General features: G+C 33.7%; 1 protein-coding gene across 7 annotated transcripts in view; it reads left to right on the forward strand.

Annotated features, from left to right (window-relative positions):
• Positions 1–15,785, forward strand: part of LOC118002836 (ral GTPase-activating protein subunit alpha-1) — a 252,275-nt gene that overhangs the window by 91,266 nt on the left and 145,224 nt on the right. For 5 of the 7 annotated variants that reach the window (XM_034993440.1, XM_034993439.1, XM_034993441.1 and 2 more), the window contains exons 15-16: positions 1,306–1,543; positions 2,578–2,739. In XM_034993440.1, the coding sequence (XP_034849331.1) occupies positions 1,306–1,543; positions 2,578–2,739 (400 nt within the window). Of the gene's footprint in view, positions 1–1,305; positions 1,544–2,577; positions 2,740–8,037; positions 8,179–15,785 lie in introns of all 7 variants that reach the window. The other 2 variants (XM_034993443.1, XM_034993444.1) reach the window with 1 other exon arrangement.

The raw sequence follows: 15,785 nt of genomic DNA on the forward strand, positions 1-15,785 counted from the left end.
GAAAAGTAGTTAATAATCAAGAATCTTTCTTATCATGCTGTTCTGTAAGACTTCATTCACTTCTGTATTTTAAGTATCAGTGGTAGTTTGAATATACAAGAATTATGTATTGTGTTTTCCAACCTGAGGATAGAGTATTGACTTTAAATGTATTATGGATTCTTTGGAAATACCAAAATAATATGTTCTTAAGATGACACATTAAATACAAATACATGGATAAAATGGTTCTTAATATCAAAGATAAAAAGCTACTCAGATCTAATTCTTGGCCATAAGTATAGTCATTCAAATCATTTCTTAAAAAATATTCTTATGCCTAAAATTTTATGCTAGTAGTGAATAATCTTTTGAAACCAGTTACATTTATTATCTAAACTCCTCTTAACTTCATTAGCCCTTTTTATAAACATTTCCCAATTGTTAGAACTAACCCAATGTTGAAACTATAGGAAGGCAAAATTTTAGCTTGCTATGTAGAATAATTTTTTGGAGTATAAATGTTTCAAGATAGAATAGAGAGTCACTAGTTTTTACTGTTCTATACTGTAAACTCTGTCCATTTCATCTTGCATTTAATGTATAAATTTATGTGAATTCCTTAGTAAAATTTAGAGTTAAGCTTTTGAAAAACTTTTTACTATTCGCTTCTTCAATAGGAGGTTATATCTTCAGTAGAAATCCCTAAAATCTCAGGCGTAATGGCTGATCAGTAATTTCTGCCCTCAGTGAATAAGTTTTATTCTATGATTGGATATTTTACAAAATGCCTTTAATTCTTCTGGTATCTTCAAAGTGAAATTTAATTTTATTCTTTAATTTACATACAATTTTTTAAAAATATTTCATTAAGTATATCTGCAGTAACTTATTTTTAGAATATTCAAATTATATACTGAGTTTCATCTTCAATTTGAGAATGTAGGTTTTGGTCAGTTTAGCTCAATAAGCATTAGTAAATAATTCAACATAATAATTTCAAATTTTTAATAGTGTGGAGACTTTTCAAGTAGCATTTATTTAACATTAATGTAATACAGCATGAAGGATAGTTACAACTTAAGGATATTTCTTTTCCGTTTTGATAAGTTGTCCTAATTGCTAGAATGTTGGGTGTTAGCAATTGTTGAAATGAAATTTATAGTAGGTATTAATGATTGCATGAATTCCTTTATAAGTATTATGTACCAAGAAAGGGTCATGGATACTATGTGATTTAAAATTCTGCTTGTTCTTAGGGTTTTTTTTTTATGATTGAATATCTGAATTTGAACGTATTTCATTATAATTTATTTGTCTTTATAGACTCTTATCGTTGCCTGGATCAAAGCAAATCTTAATGTGTACATCTCTCGAGAACTATGGGATGACTTACTCTCAGTATTATCGTCATTGACCTATTGGGAAGAGTTAGCCACTGAGTGGTCGCTGACTATGGAAACTCTAACTAAAGTTTTAGCAAGAAATTTATATAGTTTGGATCTCAGTGATTTACCATTGGATAAGCTGAGTGAACAGAAGCAAAAAAAGCACAAAGGGAAAGGTAAGAGTTGTCCACAGAGATGCTCCCCATAAATTTGTTTAAATAATTTGGTCTGGGAAAATCAAGCTAGGGAGACAGGTGACGGTAAAAAATTATGTTTTCTCTTAACTGTTCCCTCCTTCATTTGCCCTGCAGATTAAAAATTTTCAACAATAAAACATGTAGGTACCTTGTAATTTTTCTTGAAGAACCTTAAAATCAGTAATTTTGATGAGAAATAGTGTCCTGTATATATCTAGCTAAAATTTAAATAATTTATAATCTTAAATATTTTATTTTAAATAATTAACCAAAATGGAAATTTATAAAATGTTCTTCCTTTTTATCATATGCAACTTTTTGTTAGAATTTAGAAGGTGATTTCATGTTACTCTATTTAAAAAGAATTATGTGAAAAATTCTGTTGAAAGCATTTTCTTAGTTTTAACTAAAAGCAAACATTCCCTAGATGTGGATTATGTATCTGTTGAGTGTTAAAAAGGGGGAGAGGGACAATGACATAGTGATTATATTGTTAATACATGTTTTTATAGTCCTTGATGTGTTATTTTTCACTCTTAATAAGTAGTTGCTGGCTAGAGATAATGCCTGAGTCACACTTCCTATTTAAAAGTAATCCATGGTAGTTAATTATGTGACCAAAATACTTTTTCCTAGACTATTTATTTCCCAACTGGCTATTATTGGCAGGTAGAGATTTAGCAACTTCCATCACAGGATGGCTTTTGGGTAGCTCATTTCTCAAACTTTTTTGCTTATCCAAATGTTTCTTCTTTAATGGAACAAGTGGATGGCAAAGGATTTAATAATAGTTTATTTTTGATGGTGTAATTTTAGAATTCTGTATCGGTTTTGGAATATGATTTTTACATAAATTGAAGTTCAAAAAAGCCTTATGGTACACAAGCATTTAACTTGATACTTCATAATGCATTATGAGGAAACCTGAGAAACTGAGGCAAGGTAGCACGCATAATTTGAAGAGATTATTAATCAGGTGACAGTATACTGAGATTGAAAATCTGCATTTCTAGGAGTTGGACATGAATTTCAGAAAGTTTCAGTTGACAAGTCATTTTCTAGAGGATGGAGTCGTGATCAGCCTGGCCAAGCCCCAATGAGGCAGAGAAGTGCAACAACCACTGGTTCCCCAGGAACCGAAAAGGCAAGGAGTATAGTACGGCAAAAAACCGTCGGTATGTACTCTTTAAAATAATGAGAATTGTACAGGGCAATACGTTTATAGTCCTTAGTAACAATCTATGTAAATACATAGTTACCTTTTAACTTTGGTCGTTAAAGGAAAAACTTCTATAGCAAAACCTTTTATTTTTTTTCAGTAGTAGTCAAGAGTCTAATGACATGCTATTAAGATTTATCTTACATTAGCATTTTTATGTAGTTTATTTTACTGTAGGTATCAATAATTTTAAACTGTTTTTTACAGAATTGAAGAAATAGAACTCAGATTCGCTTTACAGAACTCATGCATTAACTGGTAGAGGTTCTAATAAGTGAATATACTCACAAACGGGAAATTAGGGTAGCTAATTTTCAGTGCTACAGTTATATAATTAGATTGGCTTCACACACTTCCAACTAGGAATCTGCTTGCAGATAGCTGAGACCAAGGTGGAGGTTGTTGCTAGATTCCTTGCAGCTTTTAACAGACATGGAAGAAATTTCTATGATCTTGGAAGTAGCAGCAAGGGAGCAATAATGGGAAGAATTTCTGGATGTAGGATCACTCAGTATACTCTGGACCTAGCTACCATCTTATTCCTCTTCCTCTCAGAGACTTATAACTTGGTCTGAATTGTAGTAGGAAGAGTGCTGCAATGAAAATTAAGAAGGCTTTGTCCTAATCTCTTTTTTTACTCTTACTTTCATCACTGAATAGCTAGATAATCTTGAACTTCCTAGGCTTTATTTACTTCATCTGTGTAATGGGAATAATAATACTTTATATGCCTAAAACAAAATTGCTTGAAGTTACTTTAGGTTTTACAATTTATAATTTTTTAAAAGATTTTATTTATTTATTTGAGAGAGAGAGAGAGAACGAGGGTTTGCGAGTGCACCAACAGGGGGGAGGGGCAAAGGGAGAGGGAGAAGCAGACTCCCCGCTGAGCAGGGAGCCCAACTCAGGGCTTTATCCCAGACCCCTGAGGTCATGACCTGAGCTGAAGTCAGATGCTTAAATGAGCCACCCAGGCACCCCTACAGTCTATGATTTTTATGGAAGGAGCATTTTTTTGTGGAAATATATCTATATTTAATGGTAATCATTAAAAACACTATTTTAAAGAAATTTAAAAGAATTAAAAATTATAGTTAATTTTAAATCGTTCAAAAGACTTATATTTTCACAGTTGTTTTCTGCCTATAAAATAAGCATAGAATTGTCTATGTCAAGAAGAATAGGGACGCCTGAGTGGCTCAGTCGTTAAGCGTCTGCCTTCGGCTCAGGTCATGATCCCAGGGTCCTGAGATCGAGCCCCACATCGGGCTCCCTGCTCGGCGGGAGCCTGCTTCTCCCTCTCCTACTCCCCATGCTTGTGTTCCTGCTCTCACTATCTCTCTCTGTCAAATAAATAAATAAAATCTTAAAAAAAAAAAAAAGAAGAAATGATACAAGGATAAAGGGTATGGATGAATTAAAATTAATATCATCAAAGTTTTGGTATAGAATCACTTTTTGAGATTCTTAGGAAGATGTTGATTACATCTGAAATGCCTTAATTTTATATTAATGTCACATTTAATGAAAATATTTATGTATTGGTTAGGACAGAATTATTCTTTTAAGTTTAAAATTTTACTTTGTTTTACTTAAAATGTATCTTTTTAAAGTTCCTTATATAATTTTTCTGATTATAGAAGTAATTTATGCTTAGTGTGAAATGTAAAGTTTAAGGAAACATCAGTGAGCTGTCTAATGAGAAACAGTCATTAGCATGTTGGCATATTTCTCATCTTTAAAAAGCATATAATGAGCAAAATACTCATCTTCAATTCCTCCCTGACTGTGATTACTTTCTGGTACCTATGCCAAAACAACCTTGTCTGGCTTGTTCATTAAACAAACCTATCAAATAAAAAGTTGAAGTATTAACAATTTTGTTCAGAAAAGTACCTGCATAAGTTGGAAAATACTAAAAGGGGCAGCAGATTAATTTAAGATAGTGTTTGAATATATATTTTCTTAAAATATTAAATTTTTATGTTCATAGTGAGTGTACACAGTTAAAAATTCAATCTATGATAAAGTGTATACATTCTAGTAAGTCCCTCATCACTATTCCTAAGGTTTTGCTTATGCCAACACATTATTAAAGGAGATGCAGTGAATTTAGGACTTACTTTAGACTTACTTTAGAATACGTTTATGAGAAGTAATAACTTGTTTGCAGTTATGATTCAGGAACTGGTATTCAACTGTTGGAACAAATATATCACTGTTTCTGTTTTCAGATTTTCCTTTTACTTTATTTTTATTATAATCTTTAGCCTTAGTTTGGGGACTTACAAAGGTATTTCTGCCAGTGGACAGACATGTATGTATGATGTGAATTTTATTTAATTATAAATATGGAGAACTATGTGTAATTTTAGAAGTGAGAAAAGACCAAGACTTGCCTTTCCTTCTATTTATTTTGTATTTGTGAGCTTTTAGTGATTTAATACATTTGCTGTTTTTATGAATTTCTTCTGTTGCATGGGAACTCTTGAATGAAGGTTACAATTTTTGACATAATGTGTGTACTTTATGATCCAAGATGAATTCATGTGGAATGCATCTGTTTTTTTTTTTTTTAAGATTTTATTTATTTGACAGAGAGAGAGACAGTGAGAGAGGGAACACAAGCAGAGGGAGTGGGAGAGGGAGAAGCAGGCTTCCAGCGGAGCAGAGAGCCCGATGAGGGGCTCGATCCCAGGACCCGGGATCATGACCTAAGCCAAAGGCAGACAGTTAATGACTGAGCCACCCAGGGGCCCCCTGTTTTTCTTTTTTATTCATTTTTTTGAGACGGGTAAAGATACAAAGCCTTCAAAAATTGGCATGCTTATATATTTGAAAATTTGTTTTTACTTCTTGATTTCTTGATGTTATATTTTTTATACTGCCCTTTCATTTACAGATTTAAGATCACTGATATGGGTGGCTTAGGAATGTATATGGCAGTAGGAATTTCATTGGCTTTCTGGAGATTTCTGACGTAAGCTTTAGATTAGTAAATCCCCAAAAATCCTAGTAGTTATTTCATCATAAGTAATTTTCTGTAGTGTAGGATACATGGCTGTGAGGCACAGGACAGATTTTCAGGTATGCATAAAGACCTGTAGTATAGTGAAAAAAATAGAGGGGTGCATTTTTGTAGAATTCATTTAGGATCATAACAAACTTAAACCACTGCGATTATGGCAAGTTCCGAGGGAAATGCCCAAGCTCTTCCTTCAGGTTGGTGGTAGGAAAGAAGGAATAAAAGGAATTGTTATATGCAAGGAATTATCTAACCCAAGGGAAAAAAAACAGAAGAAAACTTGTAATTCTTCTGTAGAATTGAAAATTGAATCAGATTAGTTTTAAAAGAGTCAATTTAGTTTTAAAATAAGTATCCTTTTTTGGTTTATTCCTCTGTATGTTCGCAACTGAAACCTTTCCTTTTCAAATAATTATGCCATAGTCCCCAAATACAGATATTCATTCAATAAGCCTTTATTGAGCTCTATGTGCCAAGTACTAGGATTATAAAGATCAGAGGATATAGTTGTTGTGTTTGAAAAGTTGGGAGGCTGACATAAAAAACATACAGTCCACTAAAAATAGATTTTAAGCTTTGCAAAAGCAGGGATTCTTAACTGTTTCGTTCATTGCTGTATTGCCAGTAAGTTAATTATGTGGAAGAATCAGAAAAGCTTCACAGATGAGATGACATTTTGAGTAAGAAGGAGTGTCAGGAGGAAAAGAAGACCAGGGATATTATGAATTCACAAAGCTATGCTGTTTTGAAAGAGCATGAAAATTTCAGGGAGTATAAAAGAGTATAAAAATTCTCTGTGGCAGCAGCTTGTGAGAACAGGAGGAAAAGAGGCAGTTGTAGTGATTTGTGCAGCCGGGTCCCATAGGCCTTGTGTGATAGGCTAAGCAATTTAGGCATCTGTGGGGGAACCAAAAGTTGACATTAACCCGGATAGCCAAGATTTTGAATTGATATTAACGCTCAAATTTTTTTTTAACCAGTCATATTATACTGGATATTATGCAATATTGTTTCTTTTAAGTCCTCTATTCATACATAAAAATATGCATACACCTTTGTTCAGGAACCCCTAAACTGGAAGTTAAGTTAAAAACATGTTTGGGAAGTATAAACTCGACGATTAAAAAATTATTTCTAAGTGTGCTAAAATTTGTCTTTAATCATATGAACTGGTGACTCCTTATACAAGACTACCAAATGCAACTACAAATGTAATTTTTGAAAAGTAATCCAGTTTTTAAGTTATCTTTAAGAACTTAATCTTTAAAGTTTTTATATTATATGCTTAAGATTTAAATTAACACAAATTTGTTTATTTTTCTCAATGACTTTATTTTTCATCCAGATTGCAAATTCTAATTTTTGTAAATATTTCTCCTTAAAAACTTTAAATTATACTGTTAAACTTATTTTTTTTAATTTATTTATTTGAAAGAGAGAGCGCAAGCAGGGGGAGGGACGGAGGGAGAGGGAGAAGCAGACTCCCCACTGAGCAAGGAGCCCAATGTGGGGCTCAGTCCCAGGACCCCAGGATCATGACCTGAGCCGAAGTCTGACGCTTAACCAGCTGAGCCACCCAGGTGTCCTATATACTGTTACACTTTAATATAAGTAAGAGATATGAATTTAAGTAAGCATTCTTCTCCTATCCAGATCAAATACTAACCATGAGATTCAATCCTTTAGATTATGAATTACATAAAATGTTCTAAAAATGACCTAGGAGTGACTTCAAAACTTTGTTAGGGAAGAGTATGAAAGTAGAAATGATTTGTTTTTGGAATTCAGCTTCATTAAGAAGAATGACTCGGGATTGCCTTGTAATGGCTCAGAGAAATGCTCAAATATAGTACCAAAAATTTCTTTGAACTAATAATGTTGAGTTCTTTTCAGTGTTTCCATTCAATGAACTTTTCAGCCCTTGGTTTTGAGAACATAGTGCTAATTTAAAGTGTCTGCTGATTTTTAATGCTATACTATTGTAACTGCTAATAATAATAAGCATTTTCCTGCTTTACACCAAAAACTTTACATTTGAAATGTCATGTGTTCTCTGATTTCTTTTCTTACAGCTTGCCAGTATTTGCCGTGCTGAAATGTTTTAATTTAAAATTTCCTTCCTTTGTATCTTTTAGTTTTCTCTGTTGCTGCTTTTTCTGTGACACAAGCCTTTCATTATAGTCACTCTTCTTTTTTCCTTCCCCACTTCTTTCTTTTCCTTTTTTAAAGCCATGAGAAGCCGATCCATTGGTGAATGTGCTCTGCCATCGGCCTATATACGCAGTGCTAAAAGTGCTCCTGTTCTGATCCATACTTCCAAACCCTTCTTGCCTGATATTGTTCTCACTCCCCTTTCTGATGAGCTTTCAGGTAGTGCCACCTCTGCTAATTTCTGCACCACCTTTTTCACTTTTTAATCCTTCTGCTTTCAAATTTTGCTTAATCAAATAAACTCTTCAAAGTTAATTTCTTTGGGGGAGGTGTGGGAAATTGGGAAAGTGGTTGAGAAATCAACATTTTGAGTTATTTGAATTCTAATGCTATCCTGGCAGTTCATTCTGGAAGTGCTAAGTTTAGTGCTGTGCCAATGTCCAATATTTTCGGTTGTAAATTTTTTTCTGTTTACAGTTGAGTTTTTTTCTTCTCAGGTGGTTAAAAGAAGTAGTAATGTATATTTATGTCATTATAGATATCTGACAAAAGATGACTTGGAAGGTAACAATTAGAGCCTTGACTTTTAATTTCCCATTGTTTTGACTAATGATATGGTATATCTTGAATAATGCATATGGCTCCATCATCTGTAGTAATGGAAGTAAGCAAGGGGAATCAATAATTGAGGAAAGTACATAATCTTAGAGTTGCTTTGGAATAGATCTTTGTATTTATATTAGATTATAATAGTATATAGAATTCTAAGAACTCATTTTTAAGCCAAATAAAGAAACCATTCTATGAAGCCCCAATTTTTTTTTTTTTTTAAGATTTTATTTATTTATTTGACAGAGAGACACAGCGAGAGAGGGAACACAAGCAGGGGGAGTGGGAGAGAGAGAAGCAGGCTTCCCGCGGAGCAAGGAGCCCGATGTGGGGCTCGATCCCAGGACCCGGGATCATGACCTGAGCCGAAGGCAGACACTTAACGACGGAGCCACCCAGGCGCCCCTGAAGCCCCAGTTTTTAAGGAACCTCAAAACCTGGTCAGCTTTTCAGTTCTGCCCCAGGTCCTTGATCCCCAGTACTAGGACGAGATGGTCTGCTCTTTAATAACGTTTAATTACATGTAATAAAATGTATAGATCCTGGGTTCAGTTCAGTGATTTTTGAGAATTATACACACCCCTATTAACCATCATCCCAAACAAAATATAGAACATTTCCATTATCTCCCAAATTCCCTCGTGACACTTTCAAGTCAGTACCCCTCCTTTACACAATCACTATTGATTTCTATCACTGTAGATTAGCTTTTTAAAAAAAAATAATTTTGTGTGAATAAGATCATACAGTGTCTTGTTTTTTAGACAGAAGCAAACATGTTGAATAGTTACTATGCAAAATGTGCTAGCTTGAAGAAAGTGACTTGTACATTTTTAGGTACTTTCTTAGCGCTCTTCTTATGAGTGTTTCCTTGACATTGCCACTTTTGGTGAGGTTGACTTTTTTTCCTTCTATTTATTTTTTTTTATTTATTTTTTTTAAGATTTTATTTATTTATTTGTGAGAGAGAGCACATGAGAGGGGGGAGGGTCAGAGGGAGAAGCAGACTCCCTGCCGAGCAGGGAGCCCGATGCGGGACTCGATCCAGAGACTCCGGGATCATGACCTGAGCCGAAGGCAGTCGCTTAACCAACTGAGCCACCCAGGCGCCCTTTTTTCTTCTCTTTTAAACCACCTGTATTTATCCTTTCAGTTCCTAGTGGATTGAAGGCTTACGTGAGGGAAGGTGCCTTTTTTTTTTTTTAAAGATTTATTTATTTTAGAGGGAGATAGAGAGTGGGGGCAGGGGGGTGGGAAGAGCAGAGGGGGAGAGAGAATCCTGAAGTAGACTCCCTGCTGAGTGTGGAGCTGGACATGGGGCTTGATCCCAGGACCCCAGGATCACAACCCAAACCAAAATCAAGTCAGCCACTTAACCGACTGAGCCACCCAGGCACTCCAAAGGGAAGGTGCATTTTTATTAATAATGATATTTCAACTGAAGTACTTTCCACCATCTGTAGCCTAATTAAGATCAGATATTTCAACCAAACCAAAGGGGTACATATTGAGAGGTGAATATACGTAGATACATAGACACTCTTGTGGTTGGTATTCTTTGAAAATACTGTAAATGAAAAAAACTGAGTATTTTACTTTTCTAAAAATGAGAAAATAAAATATTCAGTTATTGGATGTGATATGTTTGTGTTTCCTAGTTCAAGATATCTTGATTGATAAATACTTAGACATATTCTTTATGATGTTTTTGAGAAGTGTTCAATATTATTTTTTAGAACCAAAGTATAATAGAAATAATGAATAATGAATTTTATAATGAAATTGATAGTCGACTTTGTAGTTTTATGGATGACAATAATAAAATAGAAAATTTGGCCTCAAATTCAAACCTGGATGCTCAATAAATATTTGATGATGAATGAATATGTATTTGACACCAGTAAGATTAGGTTACCTGAATAATTTAAGCTATCGATGCAAAGAGTAGCTAGATTAGAAAATATGTAAATGGAATCATATAAATTTTAATATATAGAAGAAAACAGCATGTATTTTTGTTACATAGGATGCTTAGCTGCAAATAAAGAATTGGATGTTTTGTCTTTTCGGTGCTCCATTTAAGCACTGTACCTTCTTATGTAAGTAGCACTGATTTTGGTTGATTGCATCAAATTATAATTTAAGTTACGTAAATGGGCAAAACAATGTTTCTGTTCTTATAACTAAATTATATATAGCTAAAAGAAACTCCCAATTTGTTGTAAACTTCTTTTAGATGTCTTTTTTGCTTCAAGCTTTTTTTTTAGTTTTAAAAAATATTTTTAAAGCATTTACTGCAAACCTTTTTTGACATGTTTAGAAAAATTGAAATGAATTTTGGCCACTAATTCTTTTTTTTTTAAAGATAATATTTATGAGAGAGAGAGCGTGCACAAACCGGGGGGCGGGGGCGGGCAGAGGGAGCAGGAGAAGCAGACTCCCTGCTGAGCAGGGAGCCCAACACTATGCAGGGCTTGATCCCAGGGTCCTGGGATCATGACCTGAGCCAAAGGAAGGCAGAAGCCTAACCATGTGAGCCACCAGGCCCACCCCGCCATGACCACTAATTCTTAAATGTTTGGATCAAATACTCCCCTGCTGTGTTAAAACTGTCAGGAAAATTTATTTTTTTCTCAGAATCTTAGGGGCTTTACAAAATTTCTTGTCTGCAACTTAAATAATATTTTGGCAAATACACATGTTAAGTGCTGAAATATTTTTTAAAAGCTAAAATAAAGGTGAGGTGTTCCCTTTAAAATGTTGTAAGGGAGTGCCTTAACTAGGGTAAGTGCCTATTTCAGAATCCTTGCTTCACTGTAAATACATAATTCAGAAAGATTTCCTTTTAATGACTTAATGGGGAAGGTATTTTAGGAAGAATGGAAGGAATTTTCTAAGTGGCAGTTCTGTTTGTTGTTTTTATTTCCTTTATTTGGGGTAACATGCATTCTGTGATAGATTTAAGAGATAATGGTGAGATATCAGTCAGTAAATCAAAACAAACTTTATATCTGGTTATCAAAATAATGTTAATTTTAGAAAATAGGATTATGTAGAAAAGTATATGAAAAATATACATATTCCTCCAAACCAGTGCTTATTTATTGGTAACTTACAGTTGCTTCCAGTTTTTGTGCATGTGTACATATAAGACATAAAAGCATAATTAGACTTGGTTATTTTTAGTAAAAACCATTTTTCTTTTAAAGACTTAAACCATGAGAGACTATGGACTCTGAGAAACAAACTGAGGGTTTTAGAGGGGAGCGGGGTGGGGGGATGGGTTAGCCTGGTGATGGGTATTAAAGAGGGCACGTTCTGCATGGAGCACTGGGTGTTATATGCAAACAATGAATCATGGAACACTACATCAAAAACTAATGATGTAATGTATGATGATTAACAGAACAATAAAATAAATAAATAAAAATGTTAAAAAAAAAACTTAAAAGAGGCAAGGAACATAAAAAGTAGCAGCAAAAACTCTTCTTTCCTGAGAAGTGACTTGTGAATGAATTCAGCATTTGCCATGCAGTTGTATAAATTTACAGCACTTCCCGGGTGATGTTAATAAGTATCGAATGGATTAAAGATTTATAGTGTATATCAATATATTGAAGGTCCCCAGAAGTCCAGTTTTAAAAAAGAGACACACAAACACATACCCCCCTCCCACAACTGTTTATTTTTCAAACTTATTTAAGTATGGAGAACTTTTCCAAGTACACACATTGACATTCTATAGCATTATGGTTCCAGAGAGAACAAATTCGCAAGACAGTGAAGTAACCTCATAATTCTAAAAATTAGCTGTGAAAATTGGATAGGATTATTCTTATACAAGCTTATTTAGTAGAAATCTGGATTGTTGGATTTTTTCATTGTCCCTTATTGTTGGAGGCAAATTGAAGGCCTAGCGTTTGCTTCTTCAGGTGTTAGGTGCATTGAGGGGGATGAGGGGGAAGATGAGACTGTGAGGGGGAGAGTTAGGGAAAGGAAAAAGAAGTTTTATGAGAGAGTTTTTTTTTAAATAGTGCTAAATTTTAAAAAGAAAACTGCCAGTCTTAGATTCTCAACCAAACTATTTGCATGTTTCCTTCCAAGGTTTGAGTAAATTTTACTGTAGAATAGTTTAATGTATAGAGAGAATTAATAAGGCAAATGAACTGCAAAGGAAGAAATTTTTCATAGTTTTAGGTCTCTTCATCATATGAGCAGGCTAAATGAACTCAGAGAAATATTTCCTAGGCACATCATTTAAGATCAGGAGCAGAGGTTTCTGTAACAGCTTCACCAAAAAACAAAATACTCATACAGTCACTCTAGCTTTTGGTTAGAAATAGAGTTCTCTGGAAAAATACTTACCTGATACTCTTGAATACTTATGAGGGTAAAAGGAAACTGTTTAATTCCTTTTTTTCTTTTAACATTAAGATTTTTAAAAATGGACCATCAGATTTTTTTTTTTTTAAAGATTTTATTTATTAGAGAGAGAGAGAGACAGTGAGAGAGGGAACACAAGCAGGGGGAGTGGGAGAGGAAGAAGCAAGCTTCCCGCTGAGCGGGGAGTCTGATGTGGGGCTCGATCCCAGGACCCTGGGATCATGACCTGAGCCAAAGGCAAACGCTTAACCGACTGAGCCATCCAGGCGCCCCTGGACATCAGATTTTAAAGCACCCTATTTCTGTCCAGCCCTTTTTTTTTTAGCCTCCAGTATTCTTGTTTAGATGTCCATTCTACCTACAGTGTGATGCTATTTATGCTATTTATAGCTTTATACAGACCAAACTATTTGAATAGCTGAATATCCTTGAAGAGTTTTCCTTAAGCTGGGGGTCTAGTTCAAAGGCATTTGCCCTACATGTCTCATTAGTTCTTAACAATAGACTCATGTGTAACAATTGAAATATTTTTTCCCAGGCATCTGCCCCAGGTTTTGATGTAATATGCTGGGGGTTGCACAAGCATCTAACATTATTTTTTAAAGCTTTACAAGTAATACAGGTGTCTAGGCAAGCATGCTCTCCCTGTCCCTTATTCCTAAACTAGCTTATACTTATAAACATTTGGTAGGCTAGGCTAAACAGTCTTTCTTTTCCTGATAAATGGATTACAGAGAAGCCAGAAATCTCAGTAATTGTTCTTTAGCAAATTAGCTTTTATTGCCCAAAATAATACTTTAATGAAAGAAGCAGTGTAAAAAAACATAAGCAGGGTGGGCACCTGACTTTGTTTATACTTTTCCAACTGTTTCTTATTATTTTCTGATTAAGTAGTGTAGGTGTCTCACCTGGAAATTAAGTTTACAGATGTACTTTCTTTGAACTAGTTCTCAATTGCTCACTGGTTTGTCATACTTGCTGTTAGACTCTAGTCTATCTAGGCCATATTACATAGGCTGCTAATATTATTTAACAGTGCTTCATTACTTGAATTGAGCTCTGTAGAGCAAAATATTTTGATCTTTCTACTTCTATTTTCTGAGTATCAGGAGAAAGAAAATGTTATCTCTCATGGCCCATCCTGTTCCTAAATTCTGCCTAATCAGGAGGAGAATTTTCCACCTCCAACCAAACAAGTAGGCCGGCCCTTCTTTACACAACCAAGGAATTTCTTTCTTATCATCAATATGTGATAGTAATCTTTTACAGATTTTCTACCTATAATCTGCTGGTTCTAGCGTAATTCCAAATCAGATTTGTTTTGTTTTTGCTGAAATAATTTGTGTTTTTTTTTAAGTACATCTGAAAACTTGAAGCTAACTTAAAATGGCATTATATAACATGTTCATAAACAAAACAGTGCAATTTTCTTAACATAAAAAATGTATTGGTTGTCTATTTCCAAATTTTAAGAGTAAAGGAAACAATATTAGAAAGATGAAAGAGTAGAAGATAGTTTAGTGGTTTAAATTTTAGTGGTCTAAATTAAAATTAATTATTTGAAGTTGATTTGTTGCTTTCAATTTTTTTGTATGTGAGTTAAAATTCCTTTATTAACTTCTCTAAGCAAGAGAATTATGAGATTGGGGCATCAGAAGGAGCCTTCCTGATTTAATGACAGGGAAAACCAAGTTGATAAATCTATTAGAATCTATAAAGTTCAGCAAAGTTGCCAGTGTAAGAATAATTTAGAAAAATCAGTAGCATTTCTTTACACTGTCAGTGACCAAAATATAAGCAATAAGACTCACAGTTGTAACAAAACATCAGCATAAACAGTTTTTCCATGATTTCAGTGATGTAGATACTGCTTTGAATTACCTGTAAATTGAACATCCGGTCTTAAAAAGAGTTTTTACTAGACTCTTTTAGTAATAATATTAGAAATATGGATGCTCTGTGGTTCTTCCCTTGAAAGTACATTGCCATGTTGCCTAAATAGGCAAAAACATTTTTTAATTACATAAAAGACATTGTCATTTCCTTTAGGTAAATCCAGGAAAAAACTTCAGCTTTAAAATGGCATGAACTTCTTTGTAAACTAATATAAATGATATTTATGAATTCAGGAGCTTTAAAAGTATTGCTGATAGCTAGTGTTTATGATTGATCGAGAATAGAATTTAACGTTGGGTAAAAGGGATTTGGCACTTGACTCTGTACCTGTTTTCTAAAATTATTAAAATTTTCTAGTGGTATGTTAGTGTTATAACTTAAGAGATTTATTTTCCTGAGGAACTAGCTTGGTATTTTATGAATTAGCAGCTACAAATTTTTAATATAAAAAACATGCTATCCTTCTACCAGCGTTAGTGTACTAAGCCTCCACTATGTGACGACTTACTTCAAGCAATGGAGATATTGTGATATTAATACAAAAAAAATCCTGAGGAAACATAATTCTAGTGGAAAGAAATTTTTTTACACATTGCAAGCTAATATTACACTTTAATTTACAGCTTATCATTCAAAATAGCAAAGAAAACTTTTCTTTGAAACAGAATATTCAGGAAAGGAAAACTAATCCATTCCAACACTTTCATACTAAACATCATTAAGGAAATCCAGAGATAAAACTTGACATTTCTCTTTGTAGGCTCTATAGGAAGCATTTTATCAATGTCAAAAGTTTTTTAAAATTTGTTAAAAAACTTTTTTCTTGGTTTGCTCATTTAATGTTTACTGATACTTTAGATTAAAATAATTTAATTAGAGGCTACTGTTTTTCAAGGTAAAATATAAGCAGCATTGTTTTGAAGACCCATTTTTGTTTA

The sequence above is a fragment of the Mirounga leonina genome, unplaced genomic scaffold (assembly GCF_011800145.1).
Source record: "Mirounga leonina isolate KUSES-001 unplaced genomic scaffold, KU_Mleo_1.0 Mir_83, whole genome shotgun sequence".
NCBI lineage: Eukaryota > Metazoa > Chordata > Mammalia > Carnivora > Phocidae > Mirounga > Mirounga leonina.